This window comes from Cynara cardunculus (genome assembly GCF_001531365.2).
Source record: "Cynara cardunculus var. scolymus isolate 2C chromosome LG 10, CcrdV1, whole genome shotgun sequence".
Classification (NCBI taxonomy): domain Eukaryota; kingdom Viridiplantae; phylum Streptophyta; class Magnoliopsida; order Asterales; family Asteraceae; genus Cynara; species Cynara cardunculus.
The window spans coordinates 18,682,585-18,699,946 of record NC_037537.1 but is presented as its reverse complement, the minus strand read 5'-3'; the positions used below and the strand labels follow the sequence as shown (position 1 = coordinate 18,699,946).

The following is a 17,362-nucleotide window of genomic DNA, read 5'->3' as shown; positions in this document are numbered from 1 at the left end:
GTTACTTTATAATCACATGTGATCTTAGAACTTTTCATCTTCTCGCAAATCAACCAACTTCTCGCCATGATCCTCCTTAGGTGGAGGTTCAAACGAGAACACCTCCATTTTACGAAAATACGAGAATGCCTTTATCACATGTGATAATACAAGTGAGGGGACCTGGTGGTGTGCAGACGCATGTTTTGCGAGTTAAGTCGGCCCAAAGGTCATTTGAGTCTATGATTTAGTATCACATGTGATGGTCTTGATGAATAATAGTCTCACACCAATAACACCTTTATTACATGTGATAATACATGTGATGGGACTTAGCGGTGTAAAAACGACTTGGCCCACAACCTAAAGGGTCTCTGATTTAGTATCACATGCGTATCATATGTGATGAAATAATAGTATCACATGTAATTGTCTATAGTAAAAGGGTGTTCTCGCATTCTCGTAAAATAAAGGTGTTCTTGTTTAAACCCTTCTCCCTGTATATGTGTGTGTGTGTGTAGCAATCCTTCCATAAACAACTTACATCCTGCATTATCCCACATTTCTCAACTTCTAATTTTCTTAGAAAATGTCTTCTGAGTCGAAAATAATACATTATACAGGAAAGCCAGAAAATTTCGGTTTCACGAGAGAGAACCACACAAAACGATCCAAACCTAACCAGATTTGGTGTTTACATCAACACAAATGGGATGGATAGAAACCAAAACACAAATACAACATGCATAAACTAAACTTAGGTCTTGAAAACAACAAATAAGAGGATGTTAATTGGCAGCTTCTTTATAGTCATAATTTTAAACATATTACCTGAGAGAGATGATTGAAGATTACTCATAAATGGGTCAACCCACTGTACAATACTTGAACATGTATTATCACAAGGAAAATGGTTTTGCATACACATCGAAAGGCTGGCAGGCAGTCAATTGCGGCTCCTGTCCAAATCAAACATACAACAAAACTTGTTACGCAAAATTTCAACTGCATTTTCACACTCTCAAACAACACATGGTTACTGGTTCTCAACCTTTTGGTCGTTCTTATTTGATTATTCCCCTATATACAGTGAAAATAAAATGAAAACCGCAAACATGTTACAAACCCGTGAAAATCAATCCAAACCATTCATTTTGAGTTTGATTTAAAACTATTGTTCATACTGTTTTACATGTTTTTTTTCCTTTGTGTGTGCATGTTTCATATATGAAATGCATTTTCGTGTTCTTTTCACATACAAAACAGTCCTTATGTTTTATATATGAAACAACGTTATTTATACACGTCCTATCCTCGTGTTCTTTTGTGTGTGCATGTTTCAAATATGTTTTATATGTGAAACAAGATTGTATGAGCACTGCATGTTTCACATGAAAATGGTTGGCAGGCTTATGACATATTTGTGATTTTCAATTGTTTGCCCTCTCTCTCTCTCTCTCTCTATATATATATATATACACACACACACACACACAAGACATATATTAAAGAGCAACACATAATTTTTTATATGTCAAAAATACTTTGCTCAACAAATAATCAAATTTACATTGCCTTTTTAAAATATTGTTATTCAATAGAAAATATATTATACAGGAAAGAGCCCGATATCAGACATTTTCATGTATACATCACCATATCCATATCTTAAGTGGATGTAAATGTGGATCCTTGAATAAGTTATGAATCCTAAGAAATATGCAGTTTTGCAATATCCATTTACAACCCCTAAATTTCAAGGCTAAAAGCCATGGGCTCCTTAAATGTCCCTTTCTCCAAGTAATAGAGCTTTAGACAGGTATGTTCGCACAAAGAAATTTTGTCAGGTTATACGGATTCCATATATAATGCAAATTATGAACTTATGATTCCTGCTTCCCATAACTAAATTCCATTTGCAATTTCTAATTTTTATTTTGCTGAGAAGGCATTCTTTTGGCTTACATTAACCGAGAAACGAAACCCTTGACCTCCGGGGGGTTGGGCTTTACCAGTAACTGGGATACCGCAGGGCCAATGACAATTTGGTCATTTAATCAGATATTGCATCTCTACTTCACTTATTTTAGTAGCAGTGAGATGATACCTGGCTTAGTCCACCTCCACCTAGTCCACCAGCGAGACTTCCCCCTGTCAATAACATAGTGAGAAGAGAAGTCACCGCACCACCACCACCACCACCCATGTCACTTTTTGCACTACGGATGGCATTACGCATAGAACCTAATAAGCTCCCATAGGTAGACGCATTTCCATGTTCTATAGCTTGAATAAAGCAGAAAGTCATGGCCCCTGTTGATGTGATTTTTGATAGAGCCTGCTCCCATAAACATGCCCAATTCAAACATTTATCTATGTTCATACAGAAGATAATGTAGATCAGAGCTGTTTAAATTCTGGGACTTACAGATGTATCAGCAGATGTTTGATCATCATCACAACCACTTATGGAAATGACTTCACCACCGTTGCTACCTTTCCATATACCCGATCGAGGACGATGATCCTCCCATACATACTGCCCACTCCTATCACATCAAAAGATAAGGATCAACACTTCAAAACAATTATGTTATGGAGTACTAAATATTCCAAGAGTGAATGTGCAATTTTTGAAGTATATAATATTTATATACGGCAAATTAAACTCACACACACTTCTCATCTTTGTCGAGACTTGAACCCCTGACCTCCAGGAAGGTGGGCCAATGGCCCTTTGGTACTAATGTGCAATTTGTTCAAGGGGATGAAGGATCGTGCACAAATCATTTATATATAAGCAGCAATTTTTTTTCTTTTTTCTTAGGATCCAAGATTAATACAGTGCATGGAGAAGTTCAAAATACCCCTTGCTATTTATTTGAAAGTGTGTACACTTCCCTCCAAAATTATAGACTTTTGTAGCAAAAAGTGGCATATTGTTCTCATTGATTCCTCATCAGTTTGTTAACCAAGATCCATGGGGATACGAAACAAAAACAAAACAAAAGACAACTCATAGAAGCATAAGAAGGCTCCAAATGCAGAGTTGGAGCATCATCCTCATCACAGCAATATGAAGAAGAAAACATATATGAGAAACTTAAAGATTATCGCAAGAATTATCTCAATTCCAACATTTTTCAAGATTTAACATAAATAGCAAGAGATATGTCATATATCATACTAAAGAATTCTAAAACCCACCTGCTCATTCTGCAAAGGAAAGGAAGGTCCAGTACAGTGCCACTGTGGCAAGCATCAATAATTGCATGAAGTTTAACCCCAAGAGGAAGAGGTTTGACAATAGTTGCATTAATTTCATCATCAACAATCATACCCTGGGTCTCGAAGTCCAGCGGGCATAAGGTTTCATCATACCCATCAACCTCGTCGCCATTATAATTCCTTTGTCGTGAACCATGACCAGAATAGTGAAAAACAAGCGAGTCTCCTGGTTGGCATCCTTGGACCAGCCAAAAAAGTGCCATCCTCATGTTCTGTTTTGTTGGAATTTTATAAGGGTCTGTTTCTTCCTCTGCAATTTTATTCCACATATCTGATCAGGACTTGAAAAACATTTGTGTAGGTAAACAAGGAGAGACCAGGATTATGAAGCACATGAAACAGGTGTATGAATTGGGTGGCTGGTGGATTGGTTCAACATTTTAAAAGAAATACTATATTCGGGTGCCCCACACACACACGCGCTCGTTCAAGACAATAAAAAAGAAGTCGACAAAAGAAAATTCATTGGAGTATGGAAGAATATAAATTTCTTGAAAAGTGTGCCGATCAAGAGGTCACTTCTTGGACAACCACCAAGAGCAAAATTTCCAAGCTGATAACCTTATTCAGGAACTCAAGTACTGCATGCAAGTAGGATTGTTGCCTAAGGTTTGATGCCAGAAAACATTATCCATTACAAATTAGATCATAAAATATTTAAATGAATATTCAGACCCTGTAATTGCTCAAAATCTTGTTAAAATTAACCAGCAGAACACAGGGATGATTCCATCATAAAGACATAAATGATTTATGAAGCTCATCCTCGTTCAAAAGTATTCTTACAATCTGGAAGACACCTCTACAACCTAATGCAGCTTCAATTATTTTTGTTACTCACAATTGCCCTTGCCTTGAAATGATTTAATTGTCATAAAATTTGTGTTTACATATGCACGCAGGCTGGCTTATGATTACACTTTTCCACCTTAGTTGATTAACATGTACTGATATCGCTCCTAATTCAAAGAGAAGAAACTTCCATCTAGGAAGCACATGATAAAGATTAATCTCATCAGTCATTGAATGCTCAGCCTTTCTAATTTAGGTGTGTTTAACTACAACCAGCATAGTTTATATCAGCCAAACCCCAATCAACACATGATTCAAAAAAGTGGGACAGATGTTATGAGTCAACCTATCCATTTTACATATAGCAGAACAAAGGAGCAAAAAGGAATTGGGGAAGGGGGAACCACCACCGTCACAAAAGAATAATTACTTTTTGGATGCTGTCAGCCATTCGGTTGCGGTGGGCATTTTGGGTAACACGTATTACTTCTGTTTCAAGTCTAGTATAAAGAGGTGGAGAAGGAAAGAACAATTTTTATGCTGAGATTTTCCTTCTTGTACTGGAAAGCCTGGCCTCTCAAATTGCCAAATTTGCTCTTAATATCATCCGATTGGCTATTAAAATTCTGAGTTTATTATGACTATTTACACAATCACAATCAAAACTCTTCATCTCTTCAGAAATTGCATATGCTAAATCTTCAGGTATTTTATACTCCAAGCTATGTATTCCAGTCCTTTTAGCACTTCAATAACTATCGTGGTTTTATCTTCTCACCAGCTACAATGAAGAGCTTCTCTATTTTCTTCACAATACCTTGTCTTGCTACCTGTTGACGGTCCCCATTCTCTCCACCCCCCCCCCTCCCCAAGATGCACTCAAACTCTTAACTCAAACATACTGCTTCTTAAATGAAATATTCCATAGACATTGTTCCCCGATTAAGATGAACATTAGGTACATGTATTGCTGTGTTATCACATATTTTTTTCAGAGTTTCAACCTATCAATATATATATATATATATATCCCCAAAATCATATAAAAACCTCCTATATGTTAGAAACTCTATGAACCAACATTGACCACACATTTTTAACTTACATAATTATCTTTTCCTTAAAAATCTCACTTTTTGTTTTGTTTTGTTTTGTTTTTGAAACAACGGAAGCTTTATTTCACCAATGCAACAACACATGGGTTGGTTTGTGTTGATATGTTTTGATAATAAAGTGTTGTTTCTCCAACGAAACAACTTATTAGGTTGATCTGTTTTGATAATTCAGTGTCGTTTCACAACAACACATGGGATTGATCTCTTTTGTGCATATGTCGTTTCACCAACGAAACATTACATCGATCGGGTGATTTCAAATGGGAAAAGTGAGTTTTTTTAGGAAACAATTGACAAGGCAATTAACATTATTAATAAGATAATTAGAAAGTTAAAAATATGTGTTCAATATTGGTTCATAGAGTTTTAACTTATAGACGGTTTCTATTTGATTTGCTAAAACTCATTAACTGAAGCCGAAGTTCAAAAATGCTACTCCACATAAATGTTGTCATGAAGTTGAACTCCGTCCATGATAGGAAACCTATATAACTTTGTGAATGTAGATGCCAAACTCGTTCACTTACTGGGTCATGCTCACAGAATTCAGGTAAAGCATCAATAATTTATCAAGGTGTAATTCAGCATAACTACTTCAAGAGAAGTTAGCTCCATCCAAGTCCAAAGCAGCAAAGAAATTCCCAAATATTAAAATCAAACAATGTTAAAGGTTAGTAACATATAACAGTCTAAAATTTTGGAGCAACAAAGTATCATGATGAGAACTTTTGGCATCAAGTATTGAACATCTTAGACAAAAGTGTACAATTGGAATAAGAGTTTTAGTATAAAAATCAATCAATAAATGGTTGGTGGATAAGTTTTTAGAAAATTCAGAAATAGCCCCTCCGGAATTGCTGTTTTGCTATATGGTACAGTTATTTAAGGTGAACGGTTCCATTTGCCAATATTTGAACGTTTAATATATAAAAGAAAATATTACTGTAAGGGGGGTGAATATAGCCAAGTCAAGAATAGGGACTAGAGGCGTATAATGATTGAAAGTAGAAGATAAATATGCCACCAGCAACCTGCGTTAATTATAGTGATGATTAAGCTTTCAGCTTGAGCATACTTTTTTAAAAAATTGGAGCCTGCAACAGTGACGAATCACCAAATTGAAAATATAAATTACTCCTAACCATTTGAGTACCAAAAAACCAAGAGGATATTAAGTAACAATGGGTTTAGAAGAGCTCAAGCCAGGGGCGGATTTACATGTATAGGTGTGGGGGGAAAGGCCCCCACTCAAATGTAAAAGTTCTGATGAAACCCCTCACTCCATCATTTGACGGTTGTTCCCCCGCACATTAATTGTTTTGTTATCGTTAGTTCTTGCAATCATGGTACAACGATAACGTTGGTTGATGGTTTTTTTAAATACATCTCAATTCTTGTTCTAAGTTTAAAGATAAATCGATTCACCTAATGTTAATTTTATATATGCTAAAACCAATTCATCTAGAAAGAAATCATATAAATTACATAATATATAATATGCTATTCGGTTAACCAACATGGTAAAAGAAATCGAAACGCAACTTACCTTATTCGGTTAACCAATCTATTTTGATTCAGGTGAGTTATTCGGTTTCGAATTTTTTCTTTATACCCTTAAGGCCCCTGTCACGTAAGTTTCTGATCTGTCACTGGCTCAAGCGGTTGACCAGATATCACTTTTGATGTTTTAATTAAAAAAATGTTGGCATATGTTCTAAAGATAGGTTGAAGAAAATCTCGATGGTTATCAATTGCCTATACCTATACCTGGGATTTATTTGGGGAATTGATGAAGTTTTTAATGAAACAAGTGTCGAAACTAGAGTGGAACTTCGTCTAGACACTAGTTGTTAATCAAGCTTGAATAAGGTAATATCTCTCAGGCTACATTTTTGGGTCTTGGAAAAAATGAAGTGCATATATGAATGTAACCTTACAGTGCAACTAGTGTCACCTTATGCTTTCCACCGTGAAGTTACTGTCATCCTATAGTAACCTTACACCAAATCTATGTAACAACCTTGCAACTCTTACCAAAGTTTTCAAATCTTCATTTTGACCACATAAGTTCTATCAGAAGTTTATTTTTCTTACTTCGGCCACTGAATTGAAGTTTAATACGATATACAATCGGTGATCTAGGGCAAGAATTATACTAATAGTCAGATGATTGAAGATAAACAATGAATTTCATGCAATTCAAGAAGCTGGAGATCTTCCAAAGGCTTTCGCAAATATTCAAACAGAGTAGAATATCGATATACCTCCCCTACAGTCTACACAGCCCCTCCTATTTATACAAAGAATAAACTATTAACTGACCTACTTTCTATACTTTCCCTACTTAAACTCATGCAGTTCCACTAATACATTCCTACACAGTTCACCCATCTTGACTTGATTGATCCACCAGTGACTACTCCCAACCCCAACCACCTATATTGACTACTACTCAGGGTATAACACTATAATTCCAAGGGTACATCTATTTGGTAATTGTGAAATATGAATTTTGAACTCAAAACTTAGGGTTTGTTTGGATCTGAATGACTCCATTCAGAGCCTGCCTCTGATTCGGTAGGAGGTAAGTATTGTTTGCTAAAAGAATTGTGACCATTGACTTGTTCCAAACCCTTACGAATCGCTCATTTTATGAGTTACGACCATACCCTTCAAAGTAGACTTATTTCCCCTGTGTTGGTTGATGTTTGTCTCCTCTATTGTGTTTCATTACTACCGCTCTTCTTTTCTGTGTGTTTCACTATTGTTGCTCGTCTCCTCCATTGTGTTCGATTTTGATTACTTGTAACAACTTGATGCACATTTGCATATCTTTTCTTATCCTCCCCTATTTACTTTGTCCATGTTAGTTTTACAATTCAACGTTGATTTTAAAATCCACTGTTTTGGTTTTTATTTGTAGCCTAAGTGTTTGGAGACATGTCAAGTAGAAACATAAGAAGGGATTTTGCATTGTAACATGATACATACTATATTACAACTAACAAATAAGAAGGGATGTTATACCTTACAATAGTGGTTTTCAAAACCTCACCATTCAAGATTATACATTTACATCTCTAGCACAACCTTGTAATGATTTCACAACCTCTATTGTGAGGTACAACATGCCTTCTTATTTGTCAGTTGTAATATAATATGTATCATGCTAAATGCATTTCACTTCTTATTTCTCCGAACACCTAGGCTATAATGAAAAGTCGAACGGTGGATTTAAAATCAATGTTGAATCTTAAAATTGACACAAGCAGCAATAAAAATTGAACCCTAGGTTCATAATAGAAACATAGTAAATAGGTGAGGATAAGAAAAGATATGCAGATGTGCACCTGGTTGTTGCGACTAACCAAAACCGAACACAGTAGAGTAGATGAGTAGCAATAGTGAAACAACAGAGATGAAGAGTAGCAGTAGAGGAACACTGTAGAGGCGACGAGCATCAGTAAAAAAGACAAGCATCAATCAACACAAGTGTAACAGAGGACATATGTCCATCGACATCCCTCATAAAATGAGCAATTCGGAAAGATTTGGAACGAATTAGAGGTCAAAATTTTTAGCAAACAATACTTACCTCTTATCAAATCAGAGGCCAACTCTGAATGACATCATTCAGATGCAAACAAACAAACCCTAAATGATACAAAGGGTTAAAATGGTAAATTTATGTCATTCAAAGTGTCCATTTAAAACACTTACCAAGCAACCATTTTACTCTGTAATAAATCATACAGAGCCTCTTAATCATTCTGATCATTTAGGGGCTGTTTGTTTGGCTCTTAATGGTGACATTAAGAGCCAACCTCTTAATCGGTAAGAGGTAAGGGCTGTTTGGCAAAAAAAATAAGCCTCTTAATGGTTACATTAACCTCTTAACCATTTTGTGCCTGGGGCTTCACTAAACCTTCTTCTTCATTAACAGGTACCTGCTACTACTGCCTTCTTTTGATCTTCATTTCTCCTCGATGGGTTACCAGATGGGTTGCCTTCTTCATTAACACGTCTCCACCAGATGGGTTTCCAGATGGGTTGCCTTCTTCTTCATTAACAGGTACCTGTTACTACTGCCTTTTTTGATCTTCATTTCTCCTCGATGGGTTACCAGATGGGTTGCCTTCTTCATTAATACGTCTCCACCAGATGGGTTGCCTTCTTCTTCACAGATTTGGGGTTCTTGATTTCTTGCAATCTTGGATTTTGCTGTAATTTTCTTGATGTTTGTTCCATTGTAGTTTGAATTTTTGAAGGATTGTTGGGTATTTTTATTATACATCTTGGTTTCGTATATTACTGGAACTAGATTGGGAAAATGGGTGTGGTTTGTGTTTTGTTGAAAGAATGTTTCATCTAATTTATTGGTTCTAGGTCTCTTTCTGGGAAAGCTTATTATGGTCAGTGAATAGAATTATGTGATTTTATTATACATCTTGGTTAGCTGAACTATTTTATTTAGATTTGGACTGAAATCTTGTTTTGAACTAATAATGTTACGTTTGTTTGGATTAATATGAAATATGTAGTTATATTTGCAAAATAATTGTTTTATTCAGATATTTGCCAAACAGCTCTATTTCATTCAGTACTAAATCATGCAGAGGGTTAAAATGGTAATTTGTTGTCATTCAGAGAACAGTTACCAAACAACATTATTTCATTCAGCACTTAACCATTMTGGYCYTCTTAACCATTCTGACCACTTAACCATTCTGCACCAAACCATTCAGCAACCGCCAAACAGCCCATTAATCATTCTGATCACTTAATCATTCAGCACCAAATCATTCAGCATCTACCAAACATTCCCTTTACTTTAGAGAGGATTCAGAGGAATAGAGCTTAATCAAATGTTTATGTTCGTAAACCTTTCAGAGATATATCACCATTAGGAACTATATGATGGTTCCAACCCGACAAATCGACCTGAAGAACAACAAGCCTTAACTAGAAAAGGTGATATTTAGAACCCTTAGAGAAGTTATTGAGAAAACTATCATTATGATGGCATAGGACGTACGGGGCGAAGTTCCAGTGAATAGTAAAGAAAAGTCGGTCCAAAAAAAAAGTTTGTTTGGGAAATATGGAGTACGTAGCATTAACTGGAACTCACAAAATACGGCCATTCTAACTCAAAGTCTCTTGTCTTCTTCCCTAGCAGCAAACTGATACCTAAAGTTGTTAAAGGCTCAAGGCGCACTTAGGCGCAAAGGGGTCCCGGGGCCTAGGCGCGAGAAGCAAGCGTGAGGCGCAGGCCTCAGGAATGCGAGGCGCATCTTATCAATATATATACACACACACACCTCGCACACACAGTTATACACAAGTCTCCAATTCAGCAAGCAACAGTACTTCGAAAAGGCAGAAGGGATAATGCGTGAGTCGTGAAGGAGAAGTTTTAAGGTTTGGATATTTATAGAGAAGGAGGCTTGAAGTTCTAAGGACTTAGAACTTAATATTAGGGTTTGACTTATGTCATCTATTTAATAACACTTTTTTAACAAATCTAGGAGATTAGAAGATGAGAAACTTATTTAATCTTAGGGTTTAACTAGGTATTTAATAACTCTTTATGAGGTGCACCTAGGCCCACAAGGCGCCTCAGCTAAGGCGCAGTGCCTTAGTCAGCCTCGTGAATACGTTGAGCCTTGACTTGGAAAAAGCCCAAGACCTTGAGCCTTATAAGCCTCAGAGCCTATGCAAGGCTCAGGTGCGCTTTCAACAACTATGCTAATACTCCGACCATTTCAGAATAATATATAAGAAAGAAAAAAGAGAGCTTTTGATATTGTCTTTAAAGGCAGATAAGACGTCATTCAACTTCATCATTGATGTGGCTTCCGATGTTCTTTGGTAAGTATGTGACCATAAAAACCATACCAATAGATTAGTATTCAAGCTTATGAACCATATGGTGACACCATGGAAACTTATTATTGAGCATCGGTCCAGAAATGAGACTACGGTGTTGAAAACTTAATTTGAACTTTTTTCAAGGATATCAGCAAATGTTATTTTCCTAACTATCTTGATTTAAACCACTTATGGAGAAATATTACAATATAAAAGGATATGTATATGGCGTTCCATTGACCTAGACAAAGCATATGATATGGGGGATTCTTCGGAAGAACTAACTCCATATGATGTACATCAATGTGAATATATATATATATGTGTGTGTGTGTGACCACATGATATCAAGCGATACGTTTCCCCATTACTATAGGACTACCTGGGGTTAACTTTGATGTCGTACCTTTCTTCGCCGATGCTATGACTTATCAAAAAGCGGTTATATGAGCACTGAGGGACAACCTTCTCACACATCCAGTGAGGAGGATGGTACTACTGGCAAAGGATATCAAGGTTCACCTGTAAAGGGACAAGCGAAAGGCTTCTTGGTATAAGAAAGTTCATTGATACCCCTAAGATAAGTTTTTAATGCAAGGTTGGAGGTTTGGAAGAACAAATCAAAATCTTAATCTCTTAGATTGAGTTAAAAAGATATAGTATATGGAGTACGTCTTAATTGGTGCCAATACAAAAGCATACGATGCAGTATGCATGGCTGGCCAATAAATAGTTAAGAAGAATCTATTTCATTGTCTGTAAATTGTGCTCAATGTTAGAGAAAGACGGGGAGAATGATGAGGATATCAACCAAAAAATGAGAGTAGGGTTGTTTCAAATGTCAACATGCTTCACAAGTATTTGCTGACAGACATGCCACCTTGAAGCTAAAAGTTAAATATTATATGACAGAAGATTGGATGGGCCGGATGACATCAGTTAAAGGAGAAGTTGAGACAACACTTTTTGATGTGGCATGCCCATCTCCAAGAAGACATTCAAGCACATGAACTAAAAGATGCGACTTACACATCAAAATGGATCATTTGGAAAGGCATACAGGTTGGCCAACATTGACATTTGGGAAGCTCACGAAAGATTTGCATGAGTAGTGTATGCCAAAGGAGCTGATCATATATAAGAGTGCATGGAAGGACATCATCCCAGAACCCTAGGATAATTCTCTTCATGTTTGTTTTTGGGTTACATCTCTTTGCACTTTCTTTTAGCTTCACTTTTCGCCTACCCTGAGTAGTTTGGGATGAAATGCATGTTGTTATTGTTGTTGAACATCAACAAAATATCACATTTCAGACCTACTAGGATTGAAGACTGGAGTTACATGCCAAAGTTTATTTCCTTTTTTCTTTTATTATTTGGAACCACTTATAACAGTTTTTATCCAACATATGAAAAGGTCAAATCTTTTCAGTTGGAAATCTTAATTTCTTATCCTAATCATTCACCAACAAATCAGATGTACTTCTGCTGTAGATTGTAAAAGCCAGTCATCCCCCAGTATTCATTTGCAAAGTTCAGATGATTTATAGCTTAAATTGATGACAACTTCCTCTGAAGAAGTTAAATCTATCTTCTAGCACTTTGTTAACAAATCATCTTCGAGTTATTTGATTCAAGACCGACAATCAAATAATCCGCATAACAGAATTACCTTTAATAACACAATCTAGCGACAATCTTAACAGACCAAGATAACAGCAAGAATACATGTCACACCTCACACAATTTAATAACCAGCTGATGTTGACAATTCCATATAGAGAATGAATTTAAATAGATGTGTAAATTAAGGAATGAATTAACACTCTTACCCGTGAGCATGATAATAGAAGATTCAGGGAAGTGAAACTTATTGATCAGAAGATATTTCATGCACTTAGCATCATTGATGCATCCTTTAAGTTCATGCCTCGAGAATTTGTACGATATGCCTACGATCACCGCCTTCTTCCTGCCATGTGCAGAAGGCGGAGGCCCCTGCGGGGCGTGGTTGTAAGGCGATGGTTGAGGAGGAACATAAGAAATTGCAGAGGGTGGAGGATGACCACCGGTATGAGGCGGCGGAGGAGGGGCTGCACGGGGGTCGGCGAGGTGGGTGATGGCTTGACAAATTGCACACCTTATCGCTTTGGCTCCCGGCGGAAGCTGCAACTGCGTGTGGCAATTCGAGCAGCTCACCAGCATCATCATCGTTGAAGAATTGGATGGTTTTAACGACGATAAATTGGGAGAAATCAGAGGGATTGATGAAAGAGAGAAGCGCAATCAAGGAGATCAAACAGGAAAGGGGAAGCGATCGAAATAACATTTTTATGAAACTACGATCGACTCCTTGTACTTATGAAATAATACATTTTCACCCCTTCTAGTTGTGACATATAATATTCTATCCCTTTGACAAGCAAAAGTGAAAAACGGATAGAACAAATAATATAGAGAATCGAGAAATTAGTTTTATTCTCATTAATTATAAACCCTTTAAATAGAGATGAGTTACAAATAGATAACCATAAGATACATAATAATAATTTAACTCTAATATGTTTATCACTATCTCTATCTCTAAGTTTTATCTTTATCTTTATCATTATCGTCATATATTTTAGACGATGACACACTTATCCTTCAACGCTCTCCCTTGTGTCAAGTCAAAGTAGTGATGGTACACTATTGTTGCCCCGTTAAAACGTTAGTGCAAAATAAAAACCCAGTGGAAAAAAAATAAAAATAGGACGAAGGAAAAAGTACAACGCACCCGTTTATAGACTATTCATTTAGTCTAGTATTCCCTCATATTGGTACATTAATCATATGAGTAAAGAAAACACGATGGTATTTAAACGGTTGTCTCACTAAAACCTTGCATCAAGAAACAAAACTCATTGAGAAAAATAAAACCTTGGGTGAAGGAAAGAGCATAACATACCAATATCATATATATAGTATCCCCCATTTCGTCTACTACTTCCCCTGATACGTACGTTAATCATGGGAATTTAGAAAACCTCTGCATTCCAATGTTTTCCACATGTTTCTCAAATGTGGCCTTAGGTAGTGATTTGGTAAATAAATCAACCACATTCTCCTCAGACCTTACTTGATTCACTTGAATCTTAAGGAGAGTCTGTTGTTGCTGATTATAGAAAAATTCGGTGAGATATGCTTTGTATTATCTCCCTTGATATACCCCACTTTCATTTGTTCAATACAAGTTGCATTATCTTCATATATGCATGTGGGATTTTGAGTGGTTGAACTTAAACCACTAGCTCCTCTTATAAGTGCAATGACAGATCTTAGCCATATACACTCTTGAACCGCCTCATGTAGAGTAATAATCTCTAAATGGTTAGAGGAGGTAGCTACAAGGGTTTGCTTGGTAGATTTCCAAGAAATCATCGTGTTCCCAATTGTAAAAAATATCATGTTTGGGAACGGCCTTTACGTGGGTCAAAGAGATACCCAGTGTTAGCAAAACCTACTAATATATCATTCAGGATTTCACTATAGGGGATAACCCTTTCTTTATTAATATATCTAACAGGTATTGTAACCCCATTTTTCTCTTTGTAGGGAGAGAATAAGCCCATGTCGATGGTTCCTTTCAGGTATCGAGATATATTATTGATACCATTCCAATGACGTTGCATTGACGTCGAGCTAAATCTAGCTAACAAGTTCACTAAGAATGCAATACCTGGTCGAGTACATTGTACTAAGTACAATAATACGCCTATTGCACTTAAATAGGGAATTTAAGCTCCCAACACCTATTTGTCATCATCCTTTGAACGAAATGGATCTTTCCTTATATCCAAGCTTCGACCGATCATGATAGTGCTAGTCGGATGCTCTTTATAAATATTAAATCGCCTGAGCATTTTCTGGATATAAGCGGACTGGAAGGATTACACAAGCTCGATGTTCTAGTTCTATACCTAGACAAAAACGAGTTTTTCCAAAATCTTTCATCTCAAATTCGGATTTTAAATGGCTTGCAGTATATCTTATTTCATCAAGAGTACCTATTATGTTCACATCATCAACAAATACAACTATGATTGAAAATACAGAACTTGTCTTCATTATAAAAATGCAAGGGCACGGTTCGTCGTTCTTATATCCATTCTCAATTAAGTATTTGTAACATCCAAGTTCCAAAATATCCAATTATTTGTTTAGAATAATTGATTATTTATTGGGTTATAGTGGGTTTATATTTTAGTGGGAGTTTGTAGATCCAAGTGGGTTCTTAGACGGGCCAAGCCGGCCCAACTTGAGTTTAGCATTATAAAATAGGAGATTTGATCCATTTTCCATATCATCTAAGTCTAGAACTCTCACCCACACTTAAGGTGCGATTTACACACATTTAAGGATAATCTTTCAAACTGTGATGATCCATGTTAGATTCTTGAAGATTAAGTGTTAATCATCAAATGTATGCTTCTAATTTCAAGTTTATTTCAAGTAGAAGTGTATAAATTAGAGGTTAGATTCTGTTTTTTTGAAAGATTATAAAGGATAATGTCGATTATTATGTGAATCGGAAGCTATTTTGGGTAAGTAAGTAACATGCAGTGAGTTTTATGGCAAAATCTGGGTTTAAATATGGTAAAAACAGGGGTTTAACAGAGGATTTTTCAAGAAGTATAAATAGGATAATCAATATCTAAAGTGTATAAATTAAGGTTGAGATATGGTTGGTTTTGATTCTGAAATGTTTACTCCAGGGGCTGTTTTTTTTAAGGTTATTTACAACTTCTGAAGGTTTATCCCTATTGTTGGTTGGATTGGAGGTTACCGCGTTTGGTCGTTTATAAGAAAACACTGTGAGTTTATATCAAACTTATACTTATGTATAGTATAAATATATGAACTTTTGTTGAAAAGTTGCTGAATTTCTTGCATGTGTTATTTTGTAAGATAAATTTCTTCCAAACTGTGTTTTGGTACCGCTTAATCCTGTTAAATTTATGTTTAAGTCCCGGATCCGAGACTGTTTCATTGGTTTTTAGTTGCACCATGATCTATGGGTATTACTTTGTGTGATGCGYCGTAGCATGGTGTATGTCCACGTATCCYARGGAGAAGGAGGTTGGGTGTGGCATACTGGTTGTATTCACGTATCCCGAATGATAAGGAGCCGGGTGTGAATACTTGCACGGGCCCTGTAGATGAAGGGGGTATGGTGCACATAAAAATTCTATTTTGAAAATGGTACCTTTGGTGTTGAACACCCTTTTGAGCTGAAATTGATCTTATTTATCTTAAAAAGTCTTTATAAGCGATGTATGTTAAAGATTGGAAATTCAAAGTTTTTATGCTGTGATTAAATGGCCAAGTTTGGAATTTTGGGTCCTTTGAGACCATCGGCCCTCTGGTTGTATTGTACTTTNATCATGTGTATGTTGTGTTTTCAAGTCATTGCTCATAAATTTTATAAATAAGATTTGTTGCATTTAAAATCGTTTTATGCATATAAAACCTGTGAACTCACCAACTCTTGTAGTTGACACTTGTTTGACATGCTTTTTCAGGGTAAGAAAGATTTTCGGTGATACATGTTTGAAGACATGTTGTATTTAGAAATTTCAATCCTATTTTATGTTTAGTGTTGCAAACTTGTATTTGGGATTGTAAACTTTATTTATTTTTGTATTATGCTTTGAATTGTATGATTGTGTTGTTTATACACTATTGCTATGAAACTCTACCTGCCATATCCCGTGTTTCCGCTTTAGCGGGGTGTGACAAAACATCATCACGGGTCAAATTGGACGTGGGAACGCAAGGATGAGATGAAGGCGAAATACCCTTCATTATTTTCACAACAGTGATTTCGAGGACGAAATCCTCAAAAGGAGGAGGTATTTGTAACATCCAAGTTCCAAAATATCCAATTATTTGTTTAGAATAATTGATTATTTATTGGGTTATAGTGGGTTTATATTTTAGTGGGAGTTTGTAGATCCAAGTGGGTTCTTAGACGGGCCAAGCCGGCCCAACTTGAGTTTAGCATTATAAAATAGGAGATTTGATCCATTTTCCATATCATCTAAGTCTAGAACTCTCACCCACACTTAAGGTGCGATTTACACACATTTAAGGATAATCCTTCAAACCGTGATGATCCATGTTAGATTCTTGAAGATTAAGTGTTATGCTTCTAATTTCAAGTTTATTTCAAGTAGAAGTGTATAAATTAGAGGTTAGATTCTGTTTTTTTGAAAGATTATAAAGGATAATGTCGATTATTGTATGAATCGGAAGCTATTTTGGGTAGGTAAGTAACATGC

The 17,362-nt window shown here is 36.1% G+C and overlaps 1 protein-coding gene across 1 annotated transcript; it reads right to left on the bottom strand.

Annotated features, from left to right (window-relative positions):
- Positions 1–579: 579 nt before the first annotated feature.
- Positions 580–13,320, bottom strand: LOC112519314 (metacaspase-1). The gene is made up of 5 exons (XM_025127367.1): positions 12,875–13,320; positions 3,187–3,517; positions 2,408–2,528; positions 2,087–2,317; positions 580–938 (listed from the first exon to the last, which is right to left on the bottom strand). The coding sequence occupies exons 1-5, from the start codon at positions 13,251–13,253 to the stop codon at positions 879–881; spliced, it is 1,122 nt and encodes a 373-aa protein (XP_024983135.1). The 5' UTR covers positions 13,254–13,320; the 3' UTR covers positions 580–878.
- Between the last annotated feature and the right edge of the window lie 4,042 nt (positions 13,321–17,362).